Source organism: Elaeis guineensis, chromosome 5 (assembly GCF_000442705.2).
Source record: "Elaeis guineensis isolate ETL-2024a chromosome 5, EG11, whole genome shotgun sequence".
Classification (NCBI taxonomy): Eukaryota; Viridiplantae; Streptophyta; class Magnoliopsida; order Arecales; family Arecaceae; genus Elaeis; species Elaeis guineensis.
In genome coordinates this window covers 125,391,630-125,418,429 of record NC_025997.2, presented here as the reverse complement: position 1 = coordinate 125,418,429, position 26,800 = coordinate 125,391,630, and the positions used below count along the sequence as shown (strand labels likewise).

The 26,800-nt window shown below is 46.3% G+C and overlaps 1 protein-coding gene across 2 annotated transcripts; it reads right to left on the bottom strand.

The window, feature by feature from the left end:
- Positions 1-358: 358 nt before the first annotated feature.
- LOC105045920 (SCAR-like protein 1) lies at positions 359-26,538 on the bottom strand. 2 transcript variants are annotated; one of them, XM_010924362.4, is made up of 11 exons: positions 26,169-26,538; positions 13,309-13,472; positions 12,831-12,954; positions 12,621-12,750; positions 7,102-7,169; positions 5,528-7,008; positions 4,661-5,287; positions 1,305-4,543; positions 1,111-1,197; positions 923-1,027; positions 359-834 (listed from the first exon to the last, which is right to left on the bottom strand). In XM_010924362.4, the coding sequence occupies exons 1-11, from the start codon at positions 26,321-26,323 to the stop codon at positions 784-786; spliced, it is 6,231 nt and encodes a 2,076-aa protein (XP_010922664.3). In that variant the 5' UTR covers positions 26,324-26,538; the 3' UTR covers positions 359-783. The 2 variants fall into 2 exon arrangements, with proteins under 2 accessions (XP_010922664.3, XP_073114544.1); XM_073258443.1 differs by lacking the exon at positions 26,169-26,538 and adding an exon at positions 15,605-16,787.
- Between the last annotated feature and the right edge of the window lie 262 nt (positions 26,539-26,800).

Genomic DNA, 26,800 nt, shown 5'->3' with positions numbered 1-26,800 from the left:
CATAGCATCAACTTAAAAAGGAAGAAAAAAAAAAAAGAAACTGTGTTGAAAATCTGCCACCCAGACTCTACCTGTGATTTGCCATGCATTACTCAGTATGCTGTTGAAAACATTTATTACGCATATGCAATCTGGATGATAGATTTCTGAACTATTTTTCAACTTATAAAAAAATATGCATAGATTACTTTTTATCAAAATACTGTCTAAAAAATATTTACTGAGAAAAATATAAATCCTGGATAAGTTTTTTACCCTTTAAAGGGGCCTTAAGGTCACACAAACACTCTCAGTCTCAAACCGAGTCAGCACTGACACGGGCAATAAGGCCTGCACAAAACCAGGAAATACTAGACTCTGAAGGAAGCTCTATGCACTTTAAAGATTTATGCCTCTTAAATCCACACACCAAAATTTTTCACTTAAAATTACATTGAGGGACAAGGACAAGGTCTGTTTCTTTCATCTAGAGCCTTCGCTAGTGAATACAAGCTCACTGTAAAATACATTTTGACACAAAGAAGAAAGGATCAAAAAGAATATTATACACATAACAATATATACGCACGAACAAAAAGACTCCCTTCTGTGCTGATTCTTTGGTTAACGCAGATTACTCCGGCTGTCACTGTCTCATGCCCCTGTTCAACAACTGTATTACTGAAGGAAAACTTGCATGATTTGGCATATACCAGATATGGAGAGCTCCAAAAGTTCAAAAAGTGATTGGTGCTTGATAATCACTCCAACTATGAAGAACTCCAATTCAAGAAATGTCAGGGCTTAAGAATCACTCCAACTATCTTCATTGTCTTCATCACTTCCCACAAATGCCTATACCAACAATATGTTTGCTAAGATGGTTACAATGTGAGAGAGAGAGAGAGATATTTAACTTATGGTCTATTGGTCAAGGACCCACCTGGCGGATTGCATTTGCTTTCTCTATGATAGCAGCAACCTTCAGATTTGTTGTTGGACCCTTAATGTTTGGTTTTGTGACAACTGCTGGTTTGAGGTTGAACGACTGACAAGAACAAACAATCTCTATGTGAGAACCAAAGCTAGGCCTTTAATAAAACCAAGGAAATCCAACTGAGTGCACCTAACCTTGCTTCTTATCTGCTCTAGTAATGAATCCCTTTCAGCGGCCTTTGGCTTATTGGAAGGTCGAACTATCTCTGATACCTTTCTCATCTGCAAAATCATTAAAACACAAGATAAATGGAGGAAAAATTCTTATGCAATTCTTATCTGGCATAGATTTCTAAAAATATAAGCTTGAGGCACTAAACAATCATTACCGTGCTTCTATCATGAGCAGCAACAGCCTCAATCAGAGGATCTCTAGGCCGGTTACGAATCGAACGAGGTTTGACATTTGAGTTCTCATCATCTGGTGTTGGTAAAACATCAATTTGAGAAGATTGATCATCTTCCCTTGAAGTTACATGGACTAGCTTAGGCAACTCTGGTCCCATAGTTGGTACTGGCACTGATGATTGCAGAAGATGCATATTTTCAGCTCCACAAATTCCAGAGCGATATTGACACTTCTCATCTTCTGTATCCGACTGTACCAAGAATGTTTCTGGAGGCTCGCTTGTTTTGCTCTCTAAACTTAAGTGACCATGTTCAGACTCTTGATCTCTCTCCAACTCTGAACTTAGCAACTGATCAAGTTGAGAACTCGTAACCCCTGAAGGCTGTAGTGTTTCGCCCTGTAATAGTGGGGGACACTGAGAGATCTCATCTTCTAATACTGATAATGATGCAAATCGGTTTGATGGCTGCAACATCACTCCCCCCACTGAATTATGACTGCATGGATGCTTCTCATCTTCTACAGGTGAAACTACCAAACAAGGGTTTGAAGAATACACAACTTTCCCCTCTAAAAATGGGGCATCATGTTGATGTCCCTCCTCACCTGCAATTGGTGGCAGTTCAGACAACCTAAAGGGATGCATCTTTTCTCCCTCTGATTTTAACAAACCATGCTGAGAACTCTTGGCTTCCAACACTGGTATAGTAACAAATGGATTTGTTGACTTAACCATTTCGCCTTCATCTGCCAGTAAACATCCATTCTTCCAATCAGTAGCTGATGGTACCATTGATCGATTTGTTCCACTTGGAGGTTGAAACAAACTTCCAAATGATGATAGAGAGCCCAGTTCAAGCTTTCCTCTTCTCCATTCAAGTGGAGGAAGTGGTGGAAGCGGTGGTGGTTCTTCAACATCTTGGAAAGGAAAGCTGGAGACTGGTTTACCAGACTCTGGCTCCACAGGCAATTGAGAAGAAGTTTCCAAAACCATGACATCAGAGCTTGTGAAGGATGGTAACATAACAGCTGGAACATTAGAAGCCAAAGAACTTGAGATAAGTTCAGAACTGCATGCAGAAGAAATGGAAGCTTCTGGCTCAACTTGCCAACACATGGCTTTGTTCGACGGTGGTGTTTCCAACTCACTAACATCTCCATTCATAGAAGAGTCATGGGACCTGAGTTCTGGCCCTTCTTCTGATGGTTCATCATTAAGATCAATAGTTTGAGCATGCAAATCAAGATGCTCACCCTCTTGATGTACAGGTAACACAATTAGTTCACTGCCAACCTCTAATCTGGAGGCAGCTTCTTCAAGTGGAATTGTTGGCTCTGAAAGGAAATGAGTAGATAGAGGCTCCTTTTCTTCTGTACTCTCACAACCACCATGTGGCAAAGCTTTGAAAACAAAATCTTGTTTGCTTTCTAAGGAACATATTAAATTTGCCTTGTCATTGTTGGAAGGAAGATCTGTTTGGACATCTCCAGATGACTTTGTTTGACAAACATCAGTAGGTAATATAGAATCAGATGGATCAGATGAATATAAAATGGATAACTCAGGGTCAAAAGCGGTAGAAGCAGTCACAGGTTGATCTTCCTCAGGAAGAGCTGTGTACTGGATGCGTTGAGAATCCATCGCTCTTTTGTCCTTTGGACTAATTGCTTCTTGTTTCTCCACTTGGTACCGATATAGAGCTGCAACATCAGGAATACCATGTTCTTGCAACTGTACTTGAAGACCTGATGTTTCTGGAGAATACGTTGAACAAGGATGTGCATTATCACTGTTATGTTCAAAAATTGCATTGTCAGCTACCATGTCCTCACATTGTGTAGGTTCCGCTGTCTGCAGTGTATTCTCCTGAGAAATATGTACCGTAAGCTTATCTAGTAATTTCAAACTATCATCAACAGAAATGGGACATTCAATCAGCTCATGCTTGGGAACATTGCACTGCAACTGCATGTCACTAGGACTGGCTTCTTCAACATAACTCAAATGGGTACACCCTGCTGAGACCACATGAGGGAACTCTTGAGGCTTCTTAGTAGATACAGGCTTCTTTTCTTCTGTACCATCACAACCACCATGTGGCAAAGCTTTGAAAACAAAATCTTGTTTGCTTTCTAAGGAACATATTAAATTTGCCTCGTCATTGTCGGAAGGAAGATCTGTTTGGACATCTCCAGATGACTTTGTTTGACAAACATCACTAACTAATCTAGAATCAGGTGGATCAGATGAATATAAAATGGATAACTCGGGGTCAAAAATTGTAGAAGCAGTCACAGGTTGATCTTCCTCAGGAAGAGCTGTGTACTGGATGCCTTGAGAATCCATCACTCTTTTGTCCTTTGGACTAATTGCTTCTTGTTTCTCCACTGGGTACTGATATAGAGATGCAACATCAGGAATACCATGTTCTTCCAACTGTACTTGAAGACCTGATGTTTCTGGAGAATATGTTGAACAAGGATGTGCATTATCACTGTTATGTTCAAAAATTGCATTATCACCTACTATGTCCTCACATTGTGTAGGTTCTCCTGTCTGCAGTGTATTCTCCTGAGAAATATGTACTGTAAGCTCATCTAGTAATTTCAAACTATCATCAACAGAAATGGGACATTCAAGCAGCTCATGGTTGGGAACGTTGCACTGCAACTGCATGTCGTTAGGACTGGTTTCTTCAACATAACTCAAGTGGGTACACCCTGCTGAGACCACACGAGGGAACTCTTGAGGCTCCTTAGCATCAGAGAAGTACTCCAAGTCGGGGGCCAGAGTGTTGGGAACTAACATATTATACTCAGCCATTTCTTCAGCATTTTCAAGGCCAACTGTTAAACATGCTAAATGTTCACTAGGTGCAACAGCATTTTCCATTTCAGCAGCTGAGCCTTCAGGCTGCACAGTAAAGCCAATTTCAGGAGACAAAGCAGGGTTGGTAGGTGATGTGCTCCCACATAAACAAGCCTCTGCATCTTGTTTCATGGATTCCTGTGTCTCTCCTATGTGCCCGGTTGAAGAAAGGGTTGAGTCTTCCCCAAATCCTAGAGGAATCTTCTTAAGAATACACTTATCTTGTGTTTGGGAATGATGATTGGTCATGTCGAGTGTGATCATCATATCTTCTGAATTTAGCTCCACAGAATGGTCTGAAGGATGCATCTTTTCAGGAACATCATCATGTTTAGTCCCAACGGATGAACCTGTCATATAAAATAAATGCAAAAACATCAGAAATAAGTTCTGTCTGTTTAAAAATTTTCATGTCATCATTTGCTTGAGAAGGAGGTTCAGAGGTCTCTGCTCTGCAAGACACTTACCCTTGAATTCTTCAGCTATGTTATGAGTGTCCTTCAAAAAGCTAGATGATCTCTGTGTAAATATATCTTCAGGCTGCATGCCATTTCCCAGTTCTATAGCCAAGTTGTCAGGCTTTGAAGCAATAGAATTGATGTCAGGGGAGAATGCAGAGATGGTTGGTGGTTTGTACCCACCTGAACAAGCCCTAGTATCTGGTTCTTCTGATTCTTGTGACTCTACTATTATGGACGTAGTTAATGGAAGCAATAAGTCTTCAATACACCCTGTAGGAGCTTCTCCAGACATACTTCTGTCTTCTATTTGGGAAAAGTGATCAGGCATGTCAAATGTTTCTGCCATATCTTCTGAAATCAGCTCTTCAACATGCTCTGGTGATTTGTCCCCGCCTGAACAAGCCCTAGTACTTGGTTCCTCTGATTTTTGTGACTCTACTATTATGGATGCAATTAATGGAAGCAACGAGTCTTCAATGTACCCTGTAGGAGCTTCTCCAGGCATACTTCTGTCTTCTATTTGGGAAAAGTGATCAGGCATGTCAAATGTTTCCACCATATCTTCTGAAATCAGCTCTTCAACATGCTCTGCAGGATGAGACAATTCAAGATAATCGCTCTCAAGAGATGGACCTGCCATATTATACATGGTAAAGCATCAGAAGAAATGTAAAAGTTTTCAGCAAATAAGAAAATAGCAATGCTATGTTAACACCAAATATCAAGACTCTTCTTTCTAACGGATAAATAACACCACACTGACAGGTGAGGACCACTAACAAGTGATGTTTGTATCCCAAATAAGAGTCTTTATATTTGTTCTCAGAGTTTTTCATTACAGCATTTTCCATATGAAGATCAATCATAAATTACCATCAAAATATTTGGTAGCTTCATTAGCTTCTGATGCTTCATAACCAGAAGGTAAGCCATTCTGGTCTCTGGCAACAGACTGGGACTCATGAAAACTCCCTTGATGATGAACACTGACAAGGATAGAAGTTGAATCTCCAATACAAGAACTAGATACCAAATCATCTGAAGAATTAAGTTTCGTATCCTCATCATTTTGCCAGAGCTCTTCAGTAGTTTTATCATAGATTTTAGCAGGGCAAATTTCTGAATTGGCTGGAAAATCAACAGAATCCATGTTCCTTTGAGTTGGCTGTGCAACAAGTGGACTAGTTGTAGTATCTGATTCAGAAACACACGTTGTTTCATTCTTAAACATATTGTTCAAGCTCAATGACTTGGTGGAGTTATCAACAGAATCTGGTTCTGATAAATGAGCTTGCAATTCCTGTTGCGCCTCACTATTGTCTGAATTCTTTCCATGAGATTCCGCGACAACAACACTCAGATCAGAATTTTCCATGTCTTCGCAATCTGTTTCAGTAGAATTATAGGTTTTAGCAGAGCAAATTTCTGAATTGGCAGGCAAATCAAGAGAAACCATACTCCTTTGAGTTGGCTGTGCAACAGCCAAACTACTTGTATCTGAGTCAGAAATACTTGTTATTTCATTGTTAAGCACAGTGTTTGAGCTCAACGATTTGGCAGAGTTATCAACAGAATCTTGTTCTGAAAATTGAATCTGCAATTCCTGTTGTGCCTCATTAATGTCAGAATACTCTCCATGAGATTCCATGTTGAAGACACCCGGCTCAGCTTTACCTCTGCATTCACAATCTGTTTCTAATTCTGATTCCATTGTATTCAAGGCATCCACAAAATTATCCAACTCACTACTTATGTCATCGGATCTATAGCCATCAGCACCACCTTCTGTTATGTATTCAGCATCCCCCAACAACTTGTTCTGATCAACCACCTGCAGTGAAGTTGTTTCAGGTTGACTAAATACACAACCATTAACACTGCCTTGGCCTTCTGATTTATATCCAGACTCGGTGGACATTTCCTTTTGCTTCACAACAAGATAGTCTGAGTCGGTCTTCTTTAGTTCATCAAATGAGTCATGCAGTACCTCTGACAATTCTTTATTCTTTATCTTCCGCATCTCCAATTCATTTAAAGGCAACCCTGCCACTTCTTTTTCAGTAGGAGACTGAATTAGGTTTGTCTCTCTAACTAATGGGCGCTCAGCTAAAGAATCAACTGCAATCTCGCGTATTACAGTAGCTGATTCATTTGAATCAATTGGATTTATTTTTACATGGGAGTGGCTTATAGAATTTCCAAACAGAACTTTCTGCTCAGATGAATGTATTTCAAGTAGACGCTCCATTAAGCCTCTCTCATTGCTTTTGCCCATACCATTCAAGTGCCTAGTTTTCAATTTCACATGTCTTGAACTCTTTTCAGAAACTTGGTCAGAAGTTATCTGCTGCAAACTGTATGTACCAACCATAACATTAAAGCCAAGAAATTGACATTATGCATCAATAACATGATCAGCTTGTAGATTAATTCAAAAAGACACTTACTCAGAATCTGCATCAGGTGCCAATAAGGACTCGAGTGTTCGACCATTCTTCCAACGTGATCCCTTCTTCTGAAAGAGAAATGATAAAGCAGGTTTCTTTCAAATTTCAAGAAATTGATAATTTAAACTAAGCTGATAAAATGGATATCTTCAAAAAAGTGAAAAATAGTAACGAAAAACAAAAACACAATATAGGGAAGAGACACAACATGATGGCTGAAATGAAATAGGATTAACTCCTATTATACCTCATCAATATGACAAGGATTCTCAGGGAAATATGAATCATAAAAATAGATCATGTTACAATGGAGAAGAAACTATCACATATTATTTTAAAGAGTCGTAGTTTCACCTGTCAAAATTCGCCACAAAATAATAATGATCAACAGCCTCTTAGCTAAGTAATATGCAAAAGTTAACTAAAAACAGTGTTGTCTATAGGTGCTTGTACATTTTAATAGTCTCTATCATATCTCATTAGTCACCTCAAAGTGTTAATAATAGATTCCAATACCATAGCTTCAAAAAATTCTTCTTTCCTGCAAATATCAAGGCCAAAGATTCTCAGAGAAATTATGACCATTAAAACACATGTTTGCTGTATTCTGGTATCTTGAAGTTTCAAGACCACTGGAAGTTGGCAACTATTATACCAAACAACTAGTTAATAATCAGACCACTAACTTGTGGAGTAATTGATGGATGGTTTACAAATTGGAAGTATAATGATAGACATGCATTGACAATTGGCCGAACCTGCATAGTTACAGTTACACCAGAATAAAACTTAAGTAGAAAATACATACCATTCTTTTCCCGGTCACCTCCCACACATATACACCTCCTTTCGAAAATGGCAATCATAGAACTATGGCTCGTCCTCGTAAATTGTGAAAGAATATTATGGGTTGAATCTTCTTATTAAGTTCACAATGTGCTAGATAGACTCCACTAAAAAAGAGATTCATATAGCGATTAAACTAACTATCAAAATGAGAATCAAAACCTCAATGTATTCCTCAAACAGGAATTTCGGTAAATGTGGAGACACAGGGCATTGATTCCCTACCTTTACCATCTGTGCTTCATCCCCCTAACATAAACATGTTTTGTGTGTTCATGAGGAGTTGGGTTGTTGGTTTTACTATTGGCACATATTATTGGTGATTAAAGTATAAGTATAGCACAAAAAGAGCACCAAAGGCAACTCACTGATTGGAGAGGAGGCTAAACAACCTCCAGAACATTACGAAACATTATCAGATAGTCAGATTGGTGCTTTTGTTAGAAGGAAAACATTGCTTCTTGCTGTTCTAGGTTATGACAGCATCAAAAAAGAAGATCAACTGTGGACTGCTGATTGGCAGAATAAGTGGTTCTCAACATAAGTACAGTATCTGGCCTTAAGCAAAGAGCCATAAGAGAATAAACAGCAAGAAGTGATGGCCTTTCAACGTACCAAAAGGCACACAAAAAAACTAGAGGTTGAAATGGAGAAGAAAATCAGCTTCACAAATGATCATATGCAGAATGGCAAGCTGGAGGACGGTCAAATTGACAAGATTATTTTAAACACTAGCGAATAAAGCAGGACAAAGCCCTCTTTAAACACTTCCTGCCAGATTGCATGTGGGAATCCAAACATATCTCGTTCTTGGAAGGCCAAGGTAGATTCCTAACTAAGAACGAAAAATATACATCAACCTTCAACAGTCCCTCCCCCGCCCCCCCCCCCCCCAAAAAAAAACATGGAAGTAAATATCACTGCTGAAGCAATATAGCCAAGCAAGATTTTGAATAACGGTACCAATGGCCGTTTCGGCTGGTGGACGGCACAGTCCGGCACGGCTCTTGGACTAGACCGGCATGAACCGACGAAGGGAGGAAGGGACGAAGCGACGAGGAGGAAAAGAGAGAAAGAGAGAGAGAAGAGGAGAGAGAAGGAGGTTGAGGAGGCAGTGATGCCGCCAGTGGCTACCTGAGGTCTGTGTGGGCCCTCGGAGGGCCACAATGGCCGCCGCAGCTCCACATTGTCTGCAAGAGAGAAAAGAGAAGAGAGAGGGGGAAGAATCAGACAGAGGGGGGTCTGATAAATCCTATAAACATATCAATAGAAGCATTAATTTATAGATTAATTGATATTTATTTTTAGAAATTGATGTTTTTTCTTATCTTTTGTAAAAGAGATGTTCACCATTGTAAAGAATCCGATTCGCAGGTTAAAAGGATTCAAATTGGACTCAAATCGAAGCTAACATGAGACTTAAAAGAAGCTTGAACCCAGCCCACAAAAACCGTATGGCCTAAACAAATGCTGCTCGGTTCACGCACGGCTCATCAGGAAAACAAGCACACGATCAACGCGAGTTATCGCGATGCACTTGCACAGCACCTCTTCGGTCTACACTTTGATTTGGGTGTTAAAGTGGTGCATTAAATGCTACATTTAAGTGGAGAAGCATTAAATGCTGCTGGGAGGAAGCAACGAAGCAAAGCAAGCCATTGAACGATAATTAATGCGTTGAACACCAAATCGGATGGCTGGGGTCTTGCTCTCCCATGTCAAGCGTGGTGACCCACATGAGCATTAAATGCAATTAAATGCAGGGGGGAAGCTTCACACGGAGTTCCCACAGCTTCAAGTGAAGCGGACATAGATCGGATGGCTTCAATTGTTTAACGGCCTAATGATGCCGATCTTTACCTCTTTGTGATGCCAATTGGAAGTCTGTGAAGCTGGGATGCAAGCATGATGCATTGATTTCACCTGGGACATGGAAGGCTTCAAGTTTCAACCGAACACCAACTCCCCTCACCTAAGAAACCCATTCAAACACTAAAACCTCTCTCACGGCTCCCTTTCTCATGCCATAACTACAGCGGGCCCCCTCTCTAATTAATTCCCAATTAAAGCCCACGCTTTTCCTCTCTCACACAAACTCTTCCTCTCCCTCTCCTCTATAAAAACCTATGCCGTGGCCCTAAATTAAGGACATCAGCCCCCCTTTGGGGGATTATCACTCCTCAATGCCTTCAAGCCGCCGTCCCTTTCTCTTCCCCTCTCGTCTTTCCTCTTTTTTTCTTCCACAAACCAAAAACTCTTCCTTCTTCCTCCATGGATAACCAAATTCAGGAAAATAGCGCAGCAGATCCAATACCTTCTTCCTCTCTTCTTCCAAGGAGCCAGATGATGAAGAAGGTGACAGCAAGCGGCTTCTCTACTATGCGCGGCTAATTCTCCACATTCTCGAAAAATCACTGGACTACTTGTAATGATAGTATTTTTATTTCTCTATCTTTTGTATTTTCTTCTTATTATGCAATAAAAGATTTGGTCTTATTTCTTCGTCTTTATACATGTCTTTTATTTGTTGTGATCTTAATTTTTACTATGATACGAGTCTTTAATAGCTTATGACTATGTAAAGACGGATCGTGATCTAAGGATATGACCCGTACTCCGCAAGATAGACTATGCTCGAAAATCGATCATAGATTTATTGGCTTATCTAAACAATTTTGACTAGCCTATAACTTTAAAGGACAGGCCGTTATCCAAGAATACGAGCTGTACTCTCTAAGATAGGTTATATCTTTATTGATGAGATACCAATTCAAGACATGTTAAGAAGAGTACCAGCTGTCTGACAAAAAAATAGTTGAGATCCTGAGAATCCATTTTCATACTTGCAACCAATCTTTAATTAATTCTCTTTATTTACTTATTTTCTTATTAATTTAAGTAGTTTTTTTAATCAGTGTTCATACTGCTCTCTAACCTAAAATTAACCGACTTAGTCATAACTAACACGATCCCTGTAGATACGATCCTAACTCACACTATCTACATAGTAGTGAATTAGGTTTATTTTTGACCACCTACAACAGCAAATAGGATACGGCGGAGAGGCTACTGGAGGGCCTCCTGCTGGCCGTCGAGTAGCGTATATGCCACCTCCGGCTACACGGCTGTGAAATAGGGGCTTAAAAAATCTCCTATTTTAGGGACTTTTTAAGGGGGCTTTTTTTAAAAAAACATCCGACAACAGTGAAGCCGGCAAACTCAGAAGCCGGCTCATTGCCGGCTTCACTAGTTCTGGGCTTTTTTAAAAAAGTATTGAAATAATGAGGTCGGTAAATCAATTACTAACTTAACTATTTTTAAATTATTTTAAAAAAAAAAATTAAAAAGTGAAATCGATAAACCAAGTGCCAGCTTCACCGTTCATCTCCCTTTTTAAAAAACGGCCGATGCGTGAATAGGGGCAGTCACCCCTATTTGGCGATCGTGACTCCACCCGCACCACTTCTGCTACCCGATGGCCATGACAGCTATCCAGAGACCCCCGACGGCCCCTTCGCCATCCCGTCCTCCCATCTCTGGCAGCCTCTCCCTCTCTCTCTCGCTCGTTGCGGCAACCCTTCAAGCGAACCGAGCTGCGGAGGCTTTCGCAACCCTCTAGCGACCACAAAGGGACCTCCGACAGCCTCTCCCTCTCCTCCTCCCTCTCTCTTCCTCTATTTTCCTCTCTTACTTCTCCGACACCGACGTGTGCCATTTTTCCTGCCAGAACTATCCCGATTCCCCATCGGTCCAATTTGGCACACCCCAAACCGACCGATTCAGGACGGTTCTGAAAACCATATAGCCAAGTAATGCTCTCATTCTTCAAAAGGCAAAAATAGCATACCCAATCACCATTGACTACACATCACCAAGAAAATGACAAAAGAGATTCTATTGGCCCTGGGAACATACAACAAATACATGAATTAATATATGAGTAAGAAGACTGGAACTAAGAGATGCCCAACCTGCCACACCTAAAAAACAAAAGCATGACTAAATGATGTTTGAATCATGATTTCTTTGCCTCCAAGGCAAAGGAAGCACACACACACATACATATATACATACATGACCCAAGCCAGTAATTTCCAATCTTCCTTGCAAGGTAAGTCACAAACATGAAGTCCACCAAAAAAATAAAATAAGATAAAAATTAAAAATTCAAGAACTTGGGTGGATCACATGCCCACAAGTTCAAAACTTAAAGTGGCAGAGAGATGTCTAAACCCATTATCAACTTGCATACATGACCTAAGTCCATATTTCCTGAAAAGATCACACCATCATATCCACTCTATTCATAAAGCCAAAGGCAGCATACAGTCTTCAACTATTTTGAAGAGTCTAAGCTACAGATGTCACATCACAATATTCCCAATCTGATTAAGGGTCCTCAGAGAGGGAGAGGGTTGAAGAAAATAGAGGGGAGGTGAGAAAACCAAAAAAAAGGGAAAGAAAATGAACATCCTCATTATTAAAAGTTTATGGAGGCCCTAGTCTACATTATGAAGTCAACTAAAAGGTAATGCAATAATCATAGGAAAACACAACACTGAACAACAAAATATAGCAAAAACAGATCTCTCAAGAAACTCCAGAGAAGCCATATCAAAATCCTAACATGGCAAATGTGTCATACTGTCATTATCTACTTTTTAATATGTTACCTTGATCTTACGAGCTTTCTTTTCTCTTGGGAGCTCTGTTTCCAGCATTCCAGAGGAGGCTAACTCCATCTTAAAGAAAGAGGGATCTGAATATCTTTTTAAACATGCCCCAGCACCAGCAACATCAAACCTAAAGGACCAAGGATGAGTCATCAAAGAAAATTTTTAAATATCGCAAAAGCAGATGAGGTGACAATGTCAACATCATACTTGTCCAGTGTAAATAAATGAGGTGGACCACGACATTCTTCATAAGAATCCAAGATAAAACGAGGCATATCTCCTTGTGTAATTAGATTCAGATCCATTTGAATATTAGCATGCCAGTCGATACCTGCAGAATGGTTCCACTAACAACAATCATAAGAATATATATGAACTAAAACATTGGAAGCTTTCAAGCGATTCTTACCAGTTTTGATATCATAACATTTCTTCTCGTTTAATGTTTAAGGACAGCCGGTTAAGAGAAAAGATACAAAACAATAATCCAACCTAATATGTAATAAAAGTTCTTAACTAAGCTTCTTTTTCAATATTAGAGTGGTTAATACCTAAAACTACTTAAAGTGAAACTGCATCAGCTTAACCGAACTGTTAACAGACCTATGTTTTGAAACCTTGTTTGCAACCTTAAAAATCCAACAACAGATTAGCATTATTGAAGAATTTAAAAATGCACACTAACCATCATTGCAAGCAAAATTTGGATTATTTGTCTGAGTGAAGAAGGTCTTCTCAATTGATGGAAACTCTGCCTCTAGCTGCTGGACACGAAGCATCAGTCCATGCCCTCTAGCAGCAGTGGCCATCACTTCTTCATGCAAGTCATGAAATATCTCTGCAGCAAACCTGTGGCAGAAAAGCAACACAACCACCTAGATTAATGACTAAACAATTGAAAAAAGTATGAGCAAATAATGAAATTTTATTGCACAGCTGCATAAAGGGGACCAAACTTCATGTCAGCTTTATGTTTTTGGAAACAATAGAATTAAAAAAAAAATGCAGACACACATAAGACCAACTCCCAAATTGAGTAATAAATGACATTTTAAAAAAGAAGGATGTAATAACTTCTTATCATACAGAACTATAAACTCAAAACAATATTGAGATTATATTCCATCTGGATATTATGAGTACACGTTCCATCTCTATCATGAAGATGCCAAGGCAGAAACATCCATTCACAAAGAAAAGGATAAAGGTGATAAAGCATGTATTACCTAATTTAGATCACCAGGTTGCTGTTCATATTGGTTCTTATGTGCTGACTGTATTTAAATGTAATAAACTTAACTACAATAGGAGAGATGTTGAAGTAGACAAAAACAAAACTCCCCTCTCAATTATTTATTTTTCTATAACATTAAAGATTAACTAAAGAAAATTTGTCTCAAGGGTTTGCCATCTCATTACTATATCAAATGGCCAATAACACTGAAAGCAAAGCCAGCAGAATCTCACCAAAATTACTAGGAAGAAAAAACTGAAGTAGTCAGAATATCTTGAATGTGTAGGATCCGTTGCACTCTTGAACCAGAGGAAAATAAAAGGCAATATTGCTACAACATGATCATAAGTCAACAATAAATTGGTATTTTTTACATATATACCAAAAGCATCCATAAAGCATAGTGGGTTAACTAGATAACATAGCCCATATTAACATTCACAAACTCCATCATTTTATTGGATTCAAACAAATAGATCATATTTCATACTCTGTACAGTAATATCAACATCACAAACTCCAAAATTAACTATAAAAGATGAAAATTCATAAAAAAAGATGTAAGAAAATACAGCCCTCCCCCTCATGCATAGAGGTATCAAAAAAATTATCTCAAGAATTTTCAGGAAATACCTGAAGCTTTTTTAAAATTTTGAAAAATAAGATACTTAAAATAAGTTACTTAAAATAAGTATCTAACGTATACCCTAGAACCATCCAACAAAATGGCATCCAATGTGGGCACGAGGCGCAATGTGAAGCATTTGTGCTTCCTAGGTCCTCATACTCTGTCTTGCTTTTACAAAAGTTTTCCCTCCACTGCTTGTGAATCACATATTTTGCTCATCTGCCTACTTCATAAAACACATCTCCCTTTTTATCTTCCTGTTTTGTCGTTTATTAGTTGTCACTTGTATCATCCATCGTCTGCCACTTGTTTGTATATAGTCGAGAGTTGGTGGAATCCTTTGATCTTTCATCCATTTTCTAAGTAGCTAAAATTATCTACCTACACTGTGACACCCTCTTCAGAATCTAAAAGTCCCCTCGACCACATCCCACTTGAGACTAATAGCTCCCTTTTTATCAAGCATAGTCCTCTGATACACAAGTGTTATTAAACATATAAATTTATACGCTTATGCATCACACCTTGTTTTTGCCAAATTCTAACTTTTAGCTTAAAGGTGTTTTTCATAACAAAAATATGACAAGTTTTTTTCTTAAATTAATGGTTAACCATAAATATTAGGTAGCCCTTACTCATGCTTCTGCATAACTTTTAGAAGCCTTGCTTTCCCATTTTATTATTTGAACTAGCTCTATTTCACTCTTATGCTTATGTTATGAATATCCGTACAAATTTGAACTAGCTACCTTTTCTGATTTCTTTCACTTTATCCCACCAAAGAACAAAACTTTATCTCAGAAAAGTGGAAGTTGGAGGGTCACTTTCGGAATTTCAAAGAAAGTTCTATTCATTTGTTCCACTAAACCTGCATAAACTTATTCTGAAAAATGGCAGAATAGAGTTTTTCCTTATTTTTTCATTTCAACCCCAACTCATTCTTCCTTTTCCACTTCATGTGATAAATCTGTTCCTGAACCACAACGGGCCTCAGCTTTATTCTCAATTTAGCTTTTTTCCCCTGTTTAGATACATTGGCTCTTAGAAGGCTTTTAAAGTGCATGTAAATCCTCAAATAAGAGACCCTAAAGCCTACAAACAAAGGCATGTTCTCATTACTTTGGTAATGAAAGCTTCATATGAGTATGGCACGTATTGCTAGTTTTTAACTGCGAGCGCATTGATGCTTCACCAAAATCCTGTTATATTGATTCCCAAGGGCTTGGAGGCATTTTAGTGCTGATTCCACGAACGCTGATAAGCAAACCCTTGCTTTTAGCCAAATGCTGATTGTGCATATGAGTTTAGGGTGGTCTGTCATGAGGTATCTCTATCCCTTTTTTCTCCCTTACGCCTCAGTCTTCAAAAACCCCATTAGTCCATTTGTTTCCATAATCCCCCTGCACTCTGATAATCACACTCTGATATAGCTCTATTGGTGCAAAAATCTGCTTGCGCCGGAGAAGCTGGAGTCGGGGAAGCCGCAGTCGCCATCGGGACCTGCAAGGGAAGTTTAAACCGGAGGTGGGGTTGCTCCGGCAAGACCCTCCGACGCTCAAGTCAGTTCTCTGCCTCAACAAGAATGGAGTGCTCGAACGGAGAATTTAGCAGAGTTTTGGGATAAGAAAATGAGCTTAGAGAATAACGTATCTGGGTCCCCCTTTTATAGGCGGAGGAGACAACGGATTGATGGCGACGTTTGTAACCGTCTGGTAGTGAGCCGCCCATGGTCAGAGAAATTGATTGCGAAGGATGGTGGAGTAGACACGTGGCCATCACCGCGGCTTGCCACGCGGAATCTGTTACGTGGGGTGGAGTAGCGTCCGTTGTCGTGACTCGCCAGTGGATGGGGGAATCGCCTGGTATCCGCCGCAGGAGGTGGAGCAGGTTCGTGGCCGTTATTGTGGCCTGCCAGGGGGTAGTGGAGCTGTGCGGAATCCACCACAGGAAGTGGAGCAGGGTGGCGATGGTTACTGCGGCCTGTCAGGGAATGATGGAACTGCGCGGAGTCCGCCACAGGAAGTGGAGCAGGATCATGGTTGTTATTGTGATCTGCCAGGGGGCGCGGATCTGTTGATCGAGGCTCGGCAGTAGTCGAAGTTCGGCCTCTGTAGGAGTCCGGGAGGGGTCCTCCTTTCGGTTGAGGTCGTGGGTGGAGTCCGGCTCCTGTAAGAGTCAGAACCCTCTGCAATCAAAGTTAAAGATGAAGTCCGGCTCCCGTAGGAGTCCGGACGAAGCTTACCAGCAGCTGATACTGAGGTCGGAGCCCGGCTCCCGTAGGAGTCCGGGCGGAGCTGTACTGCTGTCGATGGCGGAGCCCGGCTCCCGTAGGAGTCCGGGCGGAGCTGTGCTGATGTCGGCGGTGGAGCCTGGCTCCCGTAGGAGTCCGGACGGAGCTGTCCTGCTGTCGGCGGTGGAGCCCGGCTCCCGTAGGAGTCCGGGCGGAGCTGTGCTGATGTCGGCGGTGGAGCCCGGCTCCCGTAGGAGTCCGGGCGGAGCTGTCCTGCTGTTGATGGCCGAGCCCGGCTCCCGTAGGAGTCCGGGCGGAGCTATCCTGCTGTCGGCGGTGGAGCCCGGCTCCCGTAGGAGTCCGGGCGGAGCTGTGCTGATGTCGGCGGTGGAGCCCGGCTCTCGTAGGAGTCCGGGCGGAGCTGTCCTGCTGTCGGCGGCGGAGCCCGGCTCCCGTAGGAGTCCGGGCGGAGCTGTCCTGATGTCGGCGGTGGAGCCCGGCTCCCGTAGGAGTCCGGACGGAGCTGTGCTGCTCGAAGTCGATTCCGTCGAGGATCTCGGCTGTGGGTATTTTATACCCAACACCAGTCCCCCCACTTCCGAGTTTGAATTTCAAGCGAAGGAAGTACACAGAGAGAAAGATGGATACAGCCGGAACCGTCTCTTCGAATCCTGTGCACTGCCGCCTCCAGATATTTTGGCATTAAATGAGCGCGTGCCGGAGTCTTTTCGAATTGGAGCGGTGCGAGGGGACGCTTCGAAAATCCCGCAGGTACACTGGCCTAAATACGGCGCAATTATGGTTCTGCCAACCGTCAGCCGCCTTTAGCCGTCTGCCACGGGGAGTGGGACACGCGTCGGATGCGGACTGGCCTGGGGGGATTCGCGATCATTATGGCGCCGGATCCCAGGGTCTATTTAAATCCGTCCTGCCCCCTTCAGGCGTCCTACTCCATTTCTGATTTTTCGCTGGCGTCTGTCTTCTCTTCGAGAGCCTTGCTCTAGTGATCGTCTTCTCGAGCCGTAGGCGCCTCCCGTTTCTCGTCCCCCAGGTCTCTCAGAGCAACATAGATTAGTGCCAACCTTCTTCTCTCCGCCTAGGGGCTTCTCCTCCCTTCATTACTTTTGTACCTCCCTCCGAGTTGGCCTTCGGCGTCTCGTTCTCCTTTCGGTCTGCCTTTTTAGGATCCTTCAGGTTCTCCCTCCGAAACTGCTTAAAATGTCTTCCGACTCTTCCGCTCCCGTTAGTTCTGAGAGTTCTTCTGCTTCGAACCCCCAAGTCCCTGTCTCTGCGGACGAACCCATGTCCGGGGCAGGACCTCGCCCGATTTTTGCACCGGGCGCCATTCCATGTTCGTCAACTCCGGATGAACTCCTTCTGATAAGGGCTCGGTACGGGGTTCCTCCGGAGTACGACCTGGAGCTACCTGGCCCCTCTGACCGGGCCAGCGCTCCTCCTCCTGGTCGCTTTTGTTTGTATCAGTTGGCATTTCGTGCCGGACTCCGACTTCCGCTTCCTGTCTTCGTTGCCGCCTTCTTTCGCTTCTTAGACATTTCTCTCGCCTCCGTGGCCCCGAATTCCTTTAGGTTTTTGATAGGGTTTCTCTCTCTCTGCCACATAGCCGAGGTCCAGCCATCCCTCTCCTTGTTCAGGCATTTTTACACCTTCAAACGCCATCCTTCAGCGAAGGACTGGTGGTACTTCTCCCCCCAGTTTGGTAAGAAGGGGTTGCTGAAGGACGCCCCTTCTTCGATTCACAACTGGAAGGGGAAATTTCTCTTCGTCTACTACCCGACCCTGGAACTGGGCCTGCCCCCTTGGGGGTCTCTGAGGGATTCCGTCCGTCGGGCTCCCAGCCTAGGAGAGGACGACGTCCAGGCCGCCCAGAAGCTTCTAAGTTATCCCGCTCCTTCCCTTCCTAATCTTCTGAGGGAGCAGCTTCTTTTCAACATCGGCCTGAGCCCTCAGGATCCAGCAAGTATTTATCTTTCCTTTTCTTGCCTTCTTCTTCTCTTTATTTTCTCCTTCCCGCTCTTTTCTTCCTCTTTCTTTCTCTCTTCTTTTCTCTTCTCTCTTCTTTCTTTTTTTTTTTTTTTTTTTGACTCTGGACTGATCGGTGTCGCTTCTTCTTTCTTCTTTTCTTTTCCTGTTGTTTTTTTTTTTTTTTTTTTTTTTAGCAATGGACGCCGAAGCCACGCGGATGCTCGCCAAGGCCATGAGAGCTCAGAAGAGGAAGGGCGCGACGGCCTCCGGATCGGCGAAGAGGGCCAGGGTGGAGGAGACGAGCTTGGCTGCGCCCGTCCAGGCGACCCCGGCCATCGACCTTCCTTCGGATGCCGAGCCAGCGGCCCCCCGGGCTTCCTCAAGGAGCCCGCCGACTGGGGTCCCCGTTCCGGGGGCCCGCCCCACGGAGGCGCCCGCCGCGGGGAGGAGGAGGAAATCGGTGGCTCGCAGGGCGAGCAGCCACCGAGCTGCTGCAGACGAGTCCGTCTGCTCCGAAGGGGGATCAGAGAACCCCTTCAACGACAAGGACCTGATCAGGCGGCTGCTTGATGGCTGCATTCTGTCCGACGTCGTGGAGAGGATCGACCGCGCCGATCCCGAGCAGCGGGCTTGGGATTCTTTGGGATCCTTCCTTGAGGTAAGCGGATGTTTATTTGCATGGTCACTCGGCCTTTGTTGTAATTCTCTATCCGTCCTTGCAGATTGGGCACCAGCTCTTCGCCTATGTCGAGGCGTCGAGCCGCATGAGAAGGGACCTCCTTCAGGCGGAGGAGCGCTACCAGGCCGAGGTTGCTCGCCTTCAAGCGAAGACGGCCGAAGTAGCCGCCCTCCAGGAGGCCCTAGAGAGAGAGAGATAAGCCCGGAAAGAGGAGAGACAAGCCCGGGAGGAGGAGAGACGAAGCTTGGAGGAGTCGGTGAGGAAGGCGGAGGCCGAGGTCGCCCATTTGGCCGAGCAAACTCCGGTTCTGGTCTCGGAGGCCAGGGCCCTTGCGGTGGAGGAGTTCAAGGCCTCCGCGGAGATGAGAGAACTGAACGTCCAGTTCGGCCTGGAGGCGTTCACAAAGAGGTTCGAGCTCTGCCGAGAGAAGGTGGCCAGCAGATACCCCGACCTCGATCTCGGCTTTCTGGAGGAGTCTGAAGACGAGGCCGGCCCTTCGTCCGCCGCTACCGCAGTCGCACCCCCCGCGTCGAGCTCTCCACCTCCTGCCCCTGAGGTCTGAGACCTCCGATCTTGTGCCTTTATTTTGTCGCCATATTTCCTTTCTGTTTGTCTTCAAAATTAATCAATAAAGTCGAATTTCTTGTTGTGGATGGTCTCTCCTTCCCCCTCCTCCTCCTTTTCTGCCTTTCTTCTTGTAATGAGTCGGTCTTTGACGTTTGCACCTTCCGATGGCAGTGCCCTGCTGAAGCACTCCCTTTGCCCCTGGGGGTCCCGCTGAAGTCAACTATCCAACGGCTGAAAAAGGAGGTCCACCTGACGAAGAAGTTGAAGAAGTCGGAGGGCGAGCTCCGCAGGTCGAGAAAATGTCATTCCGAGGCCGCCGCTGAGGCCGCCCACTTCAGGAGTCTCCAAGTGAAGGCAATCATGGATTACAGCCGGAGGAAGGCGAACTTCACAAAGGAGCTAGAGGAATGCAAGAAGAGCGCCAGCGACCGAACTTAGGCTCAAGAAGCCAGGATCAGCGCCCTTAAGGTGGAGCTGTCAGCTGCGAGGAGGAGGATCGGCCAGCTGGAAGGGAACTCATCCCGGCTCTCCGCGCGGGTTGATGATGAGCAGAAGTGGTCGCAGAAGGTCTCCGACCTCCAGAAGCAGCTTCAAGATGCTGAGATGAGCCACGACGTGCAGCGGGCCAGCTGGCGCCGGCAAGTGGAAGAGTACAAAGGGAGATTCCGACAGGCGGCGGACGAGGTTGTTCGTCTCCAGAGGCAGCTGGTTACTAGGGCGCAGCTTACTACCGCCCAAGATACCGAAGAGCTCCAAGCTCTGAGAGGCACTGTCGAAGGGATTTCTGTCTCCCTTGGGGAGAAGACAGCCGAACTTCAACAAGTGAAAATCCAACTGTCGCTTGAGCGGAAGGCCGTCGCGGACGCAGAGGCGGAGTCCGAAGTTCTGCAGAAGCGGCGTCGAGAAGCGGAGGTTGAGAGCCGGCAACTTCGTCAGGCGCTCCAGGATACGCTGCGGAAGAAGGAAGAACTAGAAGAAGCAGTGGAGAGCCTGAGGCAGTCCTGGTTGAGGGATGGAGGTGATAACCCTAGGTCGGAGGGGGCGGGGCCTCCTTAGAGCTCTTTTGTAGTCACCCCCTTTTTGTAGTTGCTTTCTTCTTGTCGTTTTGTCCTTCTTTCCCTGACCGTCCTGGCCCTGTAGTACGTATATCGGAAATGAAGAAAAAAGCGCTTTGTGTTACCTTGTCCGCGCGTAGCACTGATATTGTCGTCCGTTGACCCTTTCTCGTCATTTGGCTTGTTTGACTTAGATATCGTCGGGGGAGGGGGCTCTTCCCTTCCATCCGACCTTGTCATGCGGCCAAGTCTCGCCACCATTTTTAACCCTTGCTGGCGGAGTAGCGGATGGAGCCCGGCTTCCGTAGGAGTCCGGGCGAAGTCTTCCTTGGCGGCGGAACCCGGCTCCCGTAGGAGTCCGGGTGAAGTCTTCCTTGGCGGCGGAACCCGGCTCCCGTAGGAGTCCGGGTGAAGTCTTCCTTGGCGGCGGAACCCGGCTCCCGTAGGAGTCCGGACCTTCCATTTTGCTTGAGTCGGCGCGAGGTTCTCCTCTCGTTACCAGCCTGGCTTGTGGGGGCGCGTTAGGGCGCTGTAAGGCCTCTCCCCCCTCCGGTCTAAAAAAACCGGGCCTTTGACTTTGCTCAAGTTAGGGCGAGGTTCTCCTCCTGTCCCTAACAGGGCTGTGGGGGCACATTAGGGCGTTGTAAGGCCTCTCCCCCCATCCGGTCTAAAAGAACCGGGCCTTTGACTTTGCTCAAATTAGGGCGAAGTTTTCCTCCTGTCCCTAACAGGGCTGTGGGGGCACATTAGGGCGTTGTAAGGCCTCTCCCCCCATCCGGTCTAAAAGAACCGGGCCTTTGACTTTGCTCAAGTTAGGGCGAGGTTTTCCTCCTGTCCCTAACAGGACTGTGGGGGCACATTAGGGCGTTGTAAGGCCTCTCCCCCCATCCGGTCTAAAAGAACCGGGCCTTTAACTTTGCTCATGTCAGGACGAGGTTCTCCTCCTGTTCCTGACATGGCCGTTGTTTTTGGAGGGGTCATATCCAGTCATAATACATCCACGTTAGGTAGGAGGGGCGCGTTAGCTAGAAAGAAAAGTAGATTCAAAACGAAATAGTAAGTGATATATTTACAGTTCTCCCGCTCCTCCTTGAGGCCCTCCGGCGATGGAGTCGATGGTCCCGATAGGAGGCCGGTCCCCGGGCTGCTCCTCCCTTTTCTGCAGTTCGGGCGGTGGGAGGGCTCTTGGCCGGTCTCCTCTACCCTCAGGCCTACGGCGGATGAATCTGTCGAGTCGACCTCGCCGGATGAGCTCCTCGATTTCGTCCTGGAGCTGGATGCATTCTTCGGTGTCGTGGCCGTGATCGCGGTGGTAGAGGCAGAACTTGTTGGGGTTGCGCTTCCCGGGGTGCGTGTGCATCCTCTCCAGCCTAGGGAGCTTCTCCCTGACCTCCATCAGCACCTGGGCCTTCGAGGCGTTGAGGGGGGCGTAGTTGCGGAATTTCCCTGGCGGGGAACCCCGCCGAAACCTGTTGTCCGGGCTTCTCTGCCTGCGTGCCCGGGGGGAGTATGGGCGCGCTTATGTCCAGGAGGGGATCGGGAGCGAGGCCGGGCTTCCTTTGGCCTCTTCTCAACTGCGGGCTTACTAGAATCTCCCGCCTGACGCTCCCTCGCAGTCTCTTCGTCCTTCATTTTGAAGGCCTCTTCCGCTCGGGCGTATCCTTCAGCCCGAGCCAGTAGATCAGCAAAATCTCTGGGGTACTTCTTCTCCAGGGAGTACAAAAGATCATTCTTCTGAAGGCCACCCTTCAGGACGGCCATGGCAACTGACTGGTCCAAGTTCCGGACCTCCAACGCCGCGATGTTGAAGCGGTTGACGTAGGCCCGTATGGACTTCCCTTCCCTCTGCTTGATGTTGATGAGGGACTCCGAACCCTTCCGGGGACGCCGGCTGCTGACAAAATGGGCCACAAATTGGTGGCTCATTTGATCGAAGGAAAATATGGTACTCGGCTTCAGAGCCGAGTACCAGTTCCTTGCTGCTCCCTTCAAAGTAGACGGGAAAGCCCGGCACAAGATGGCGTCGGGAGCACCGTGAAGCAGCATCATCGTTCGGAAGGCCTTCAGATGATCAACCGGGTCCGACGTCCCGTCGTAGCTTTCGAACTGGGGAAGCTTGAAATTCGGCGGGATCGGTTCCTGCATAATCATTTGGGAGAAGGGAGGGTCAGTGCAAATATCCTCACCATAAGCGGGAGGCGCGTGGCGGAGTTCTTCGATCCGCCGGTTCATCTCCTGGAGCCTCCGGTCCAGGAAGTCCTCTCGACTTCGAGTCTCGAGGGTCTTTTGGCAGAACGGGGGCAGGGATCTTCCAGGGGTGGAGTCGTGGTCCGATTGAGGGCTCTCTACCCTCGGATTCGCCTTCCCAGGAAGGACGGGGCGGCCGGCCCAGGTGGCCCGCCCCACCGCCGGGTTCTGGCATTCCGGAGATGCCCCCTCCGGATGCGCCGACGCCTGTGGTTGCTGCTGCTGCATTGCTTGTACGGCTTCGACGAGGTCTTTGACCTGCTGCGTCAGCAAGTCAAACTGTTCCGCGCCGACCGCCGCCGCCGGAGGGGGAGGAGGAGGAGGCTGAGAAACGGGAGGGGAGGCCGGAGCCTGAGATTTGGCCGCGGAGGCCGTGGACCGCCGGGTGGACGCCTTGCGCGGAGGCATTGAGTGTCGATCTCGCGGGGGAGGATTAGGAGTGGATGACGAAGAAACGGTCGGAGGCGGCTCCGTTGAACACCCCTTTAAGAACAAGGATGCTGCGAAGACACAGGCCCTCCTTCTAGCGCCAATCCTGTTGGTGCAAAAATCTGCTTGCGCCGGAGAAGCTGGAGTCGGAGAAGCCGCAGTCGCCGCCGGGACCTGCAAGGGAAGTCTAAACCGGAGGTGGGGTTGCTCCGGCAAGACCCTCCGACGCTCAAGTCAGTTCTCTGCCTCAACAAGAATGGAGTGCTCGAACGAAGAATTTAGCAGAGTTTTGGGATAAGAAAATGAGCTTAGAGAATAACGTATCTGGATCCCCCTTTTATAGGCGGAGGAGACAACGGATTGATGGCGACGTTTGTAACCGTCTGGTAGTGGGCCGCCCATAGTCAGAGGAATTGATTGCGAAGGATGGTGGAGTAGACACGTGGCCATCACCGCGGCTTGCCATGCGGAATCTGTTACGTGGGGTGGAGTAGCGTCCGTTGTCGTGACTCGCCAGTGGATGGGGGAATCGCCTGGTATCCGCCGCAGGAGGTGGAGCAGGTTCGTGGCCGTTATTGTGGCCTGCCAGGGGGTAGTGGAGCTGTGCGGAATCCGCCACAGGAAGTGGAGCAGGGTGGCGATGGTTACTGCGGCCTGTCAGGGAATGATGAAACTGCGCGGAGTCCGCCACAGGAAGTGGAGCAGGATCATGGTTGTTATTGTGATCTGCCAGGGGGCGCGGATCTGTTGATCGAGGCTCGGCAGTGGTCGGAGTTCGGCCTCTGTAGGAGTCCGGGAGGGGTCCTCCTTTCGGTTGAGGTCGTGGGTGGAGTCCGGCTCCTGTAAGAGTCAGAACCCTCTGCAATCAAAGTTAAAGATGAAGTCCGGCTCCCGTAGGAGTCCGGACGAAGCTTACCAGCAGCTGATACTGAGGTCGGAGCCCGGCTCCCGTAGGAGTCCGGGCGGAGCTGTACTGCTGTCGATGGCAGAGCCCGGCTCCCGTAGGAGTCCGGGCGGAGCTGTGCTGATGTCGGCGGTGGAGCTCGGCTCCCGTAGGAGTCCGGGCGGAGCTGTCCTGCTGTCGACGGTGGAGCCCGGCTCCCGTAGGAGTCCGGGCGGAGCTGTGCTGATGTCGGCGGTGGAGCCCGGCTCCCGTAGGAGTCCGGGCGGAGCTGTCCTGCTGTTGATGGCGGAGCCCGGCTCCCGTAGGAGTCCGGGCGGAGCTGTGCTGATGTCGGCGGTGGAGCCCGGCTCCCGTAGGAGTCCGGGCGGAGCTATCCTGCTGTCGGCGGTGGAGCCCGGCTCCCGTAGGAGTCCGGACGGAGCTGTGCTGATATCGGCGGTGGAGCCCGGCTCCCGTAGGAGTCCGGGCGGAGCTGTCCTGCTGTCGGCGGTGGAGCCCGGCTCCCGTAGGAGTCCGGGCGGAGCTGTGCTGATGTCGGCAGTGGAGCCCGGCTCTCGTAGGAGTCCGGGCGGAGCTGTCCTGCTGTCAGCGACGGAGCCCGGCTCCCGTAGGAGTCCGGGCGGAGCTGTGCTGATGTCGGCGGTGGAGCCCGGCTCCCGTAGGAGTCCGGACGGAGCTGTGCTGCTCGAAGTCGATTCCGTTGAGGATCTCGGCTGTGGGTATTTTATACCCAACAGCTCTACTAATCTCAAATCACACCAGATAGTGCCATGCTACCTAACTGTTTCTATCCATCAAGTTCATTCACAACTTAATCCTCGATGTACTGCATAATACATGGATTTCGAAACTCTTGACAGAAATCCAATTGTATTACAAAAGTCCAATGAATGGCCGATGTGTATTCTACAACGTTGCACCATTTAGAATCTTCACAGATAAGAGAGCCAACCTTAACCATTTCAGTTCCTAGAGTAAACAACTCAAGTAACATAAATATCAGAAGTCTTAAGAATCATGCTAACTCTTATCAAGGTGCCGCTCGGCACATAATCTAAGGACTCCAAATAAGCAATAATTCAGTAAGCATGGAGGAATACAGAAATTGAAAGATGGTTACTTTTTCTTTATGCCAGACAAGACCCTGTCAAGTCATATTATTCCATTCCATTAGTTACGAATAATAACTTCTTCCACTTGATATATCCATCTATCACTCTTTTGGCTCAAAAAGGAAATCCATATCCCCCAAAGTTCTAAACTTATAATCAAATCCAACGTTTCTCGACCAACACGTAATACATTAAGCAAGAAAACTGAGCAACTAAAATCCCCAAAAACCAAACCTTCACTTTTTTTCTTTGTCTTATAACAAAACCAAAAACCCTAGTACTTTTTTTTTTTCAATTACTCAAATTCTCCAAAGAAATAAAAGCGCGCGTTTTCTCTAATTCCACCCTGATGGCCGATTCAAACCACAAATCCTCTCAAATTCCCTTTTAAAAAAAAAAAAAAATCTCGACTCGGAATCAACGAGCAAAGGTTCAAGAAACGCAGGCGTAGCTCCAGAAAAGAAAAATCAAACTTACTCGGCGAGATCTCCGAGCTGCCTCAAGAGGCCTACGAGGCCTGCCATGGCGACCGCTTCAAGAAGCGCCTCGGGATCATCCCTCTCCGCGGTTCCGTAGAGCTCCGGGTTCGCCAATCCGTACTCATTCCTTATCTGGTATCGAATCATCGGCATCTTTCCGACCCAAAGAAAGAGAAGCAAAACCGCCGGATTTCGAAACTGGAAGCCGCTCCTCTCGCGGGAACCTGCTACCTTTCCGCCATTAGAGCTCGGCGACAGAGCTCACATCGAACGACAGAGACGTAAAGACGGGATTTTCTTATGCCTCCCCGTTTTCCTCCTCTCTTTCTTGGGGCCTTTTTAGGAATTTTGGGAATTTCGGTGAATATACAGTGGAAACAAGAGAGAAGCGAAAGCATTTAATAAGATCGTTAAAAACTTCTGAATTAATTTGTCAGTGGACCCCACGTTAAAGTGCGCCATTCTGGGGTCCAGCGCACCGCAGGAGCCGGAAACAAACACCATGCTTCAACCTGCTACATTGTACCGGTGGATTAACATAAGCGTTAAAAAGCTGGCAACGAATGCAAGATCCTCAACCTGGGAACGTTGAAAGCTTCATCAGTTCAACGGTTCAACCCTTCTTCTTAC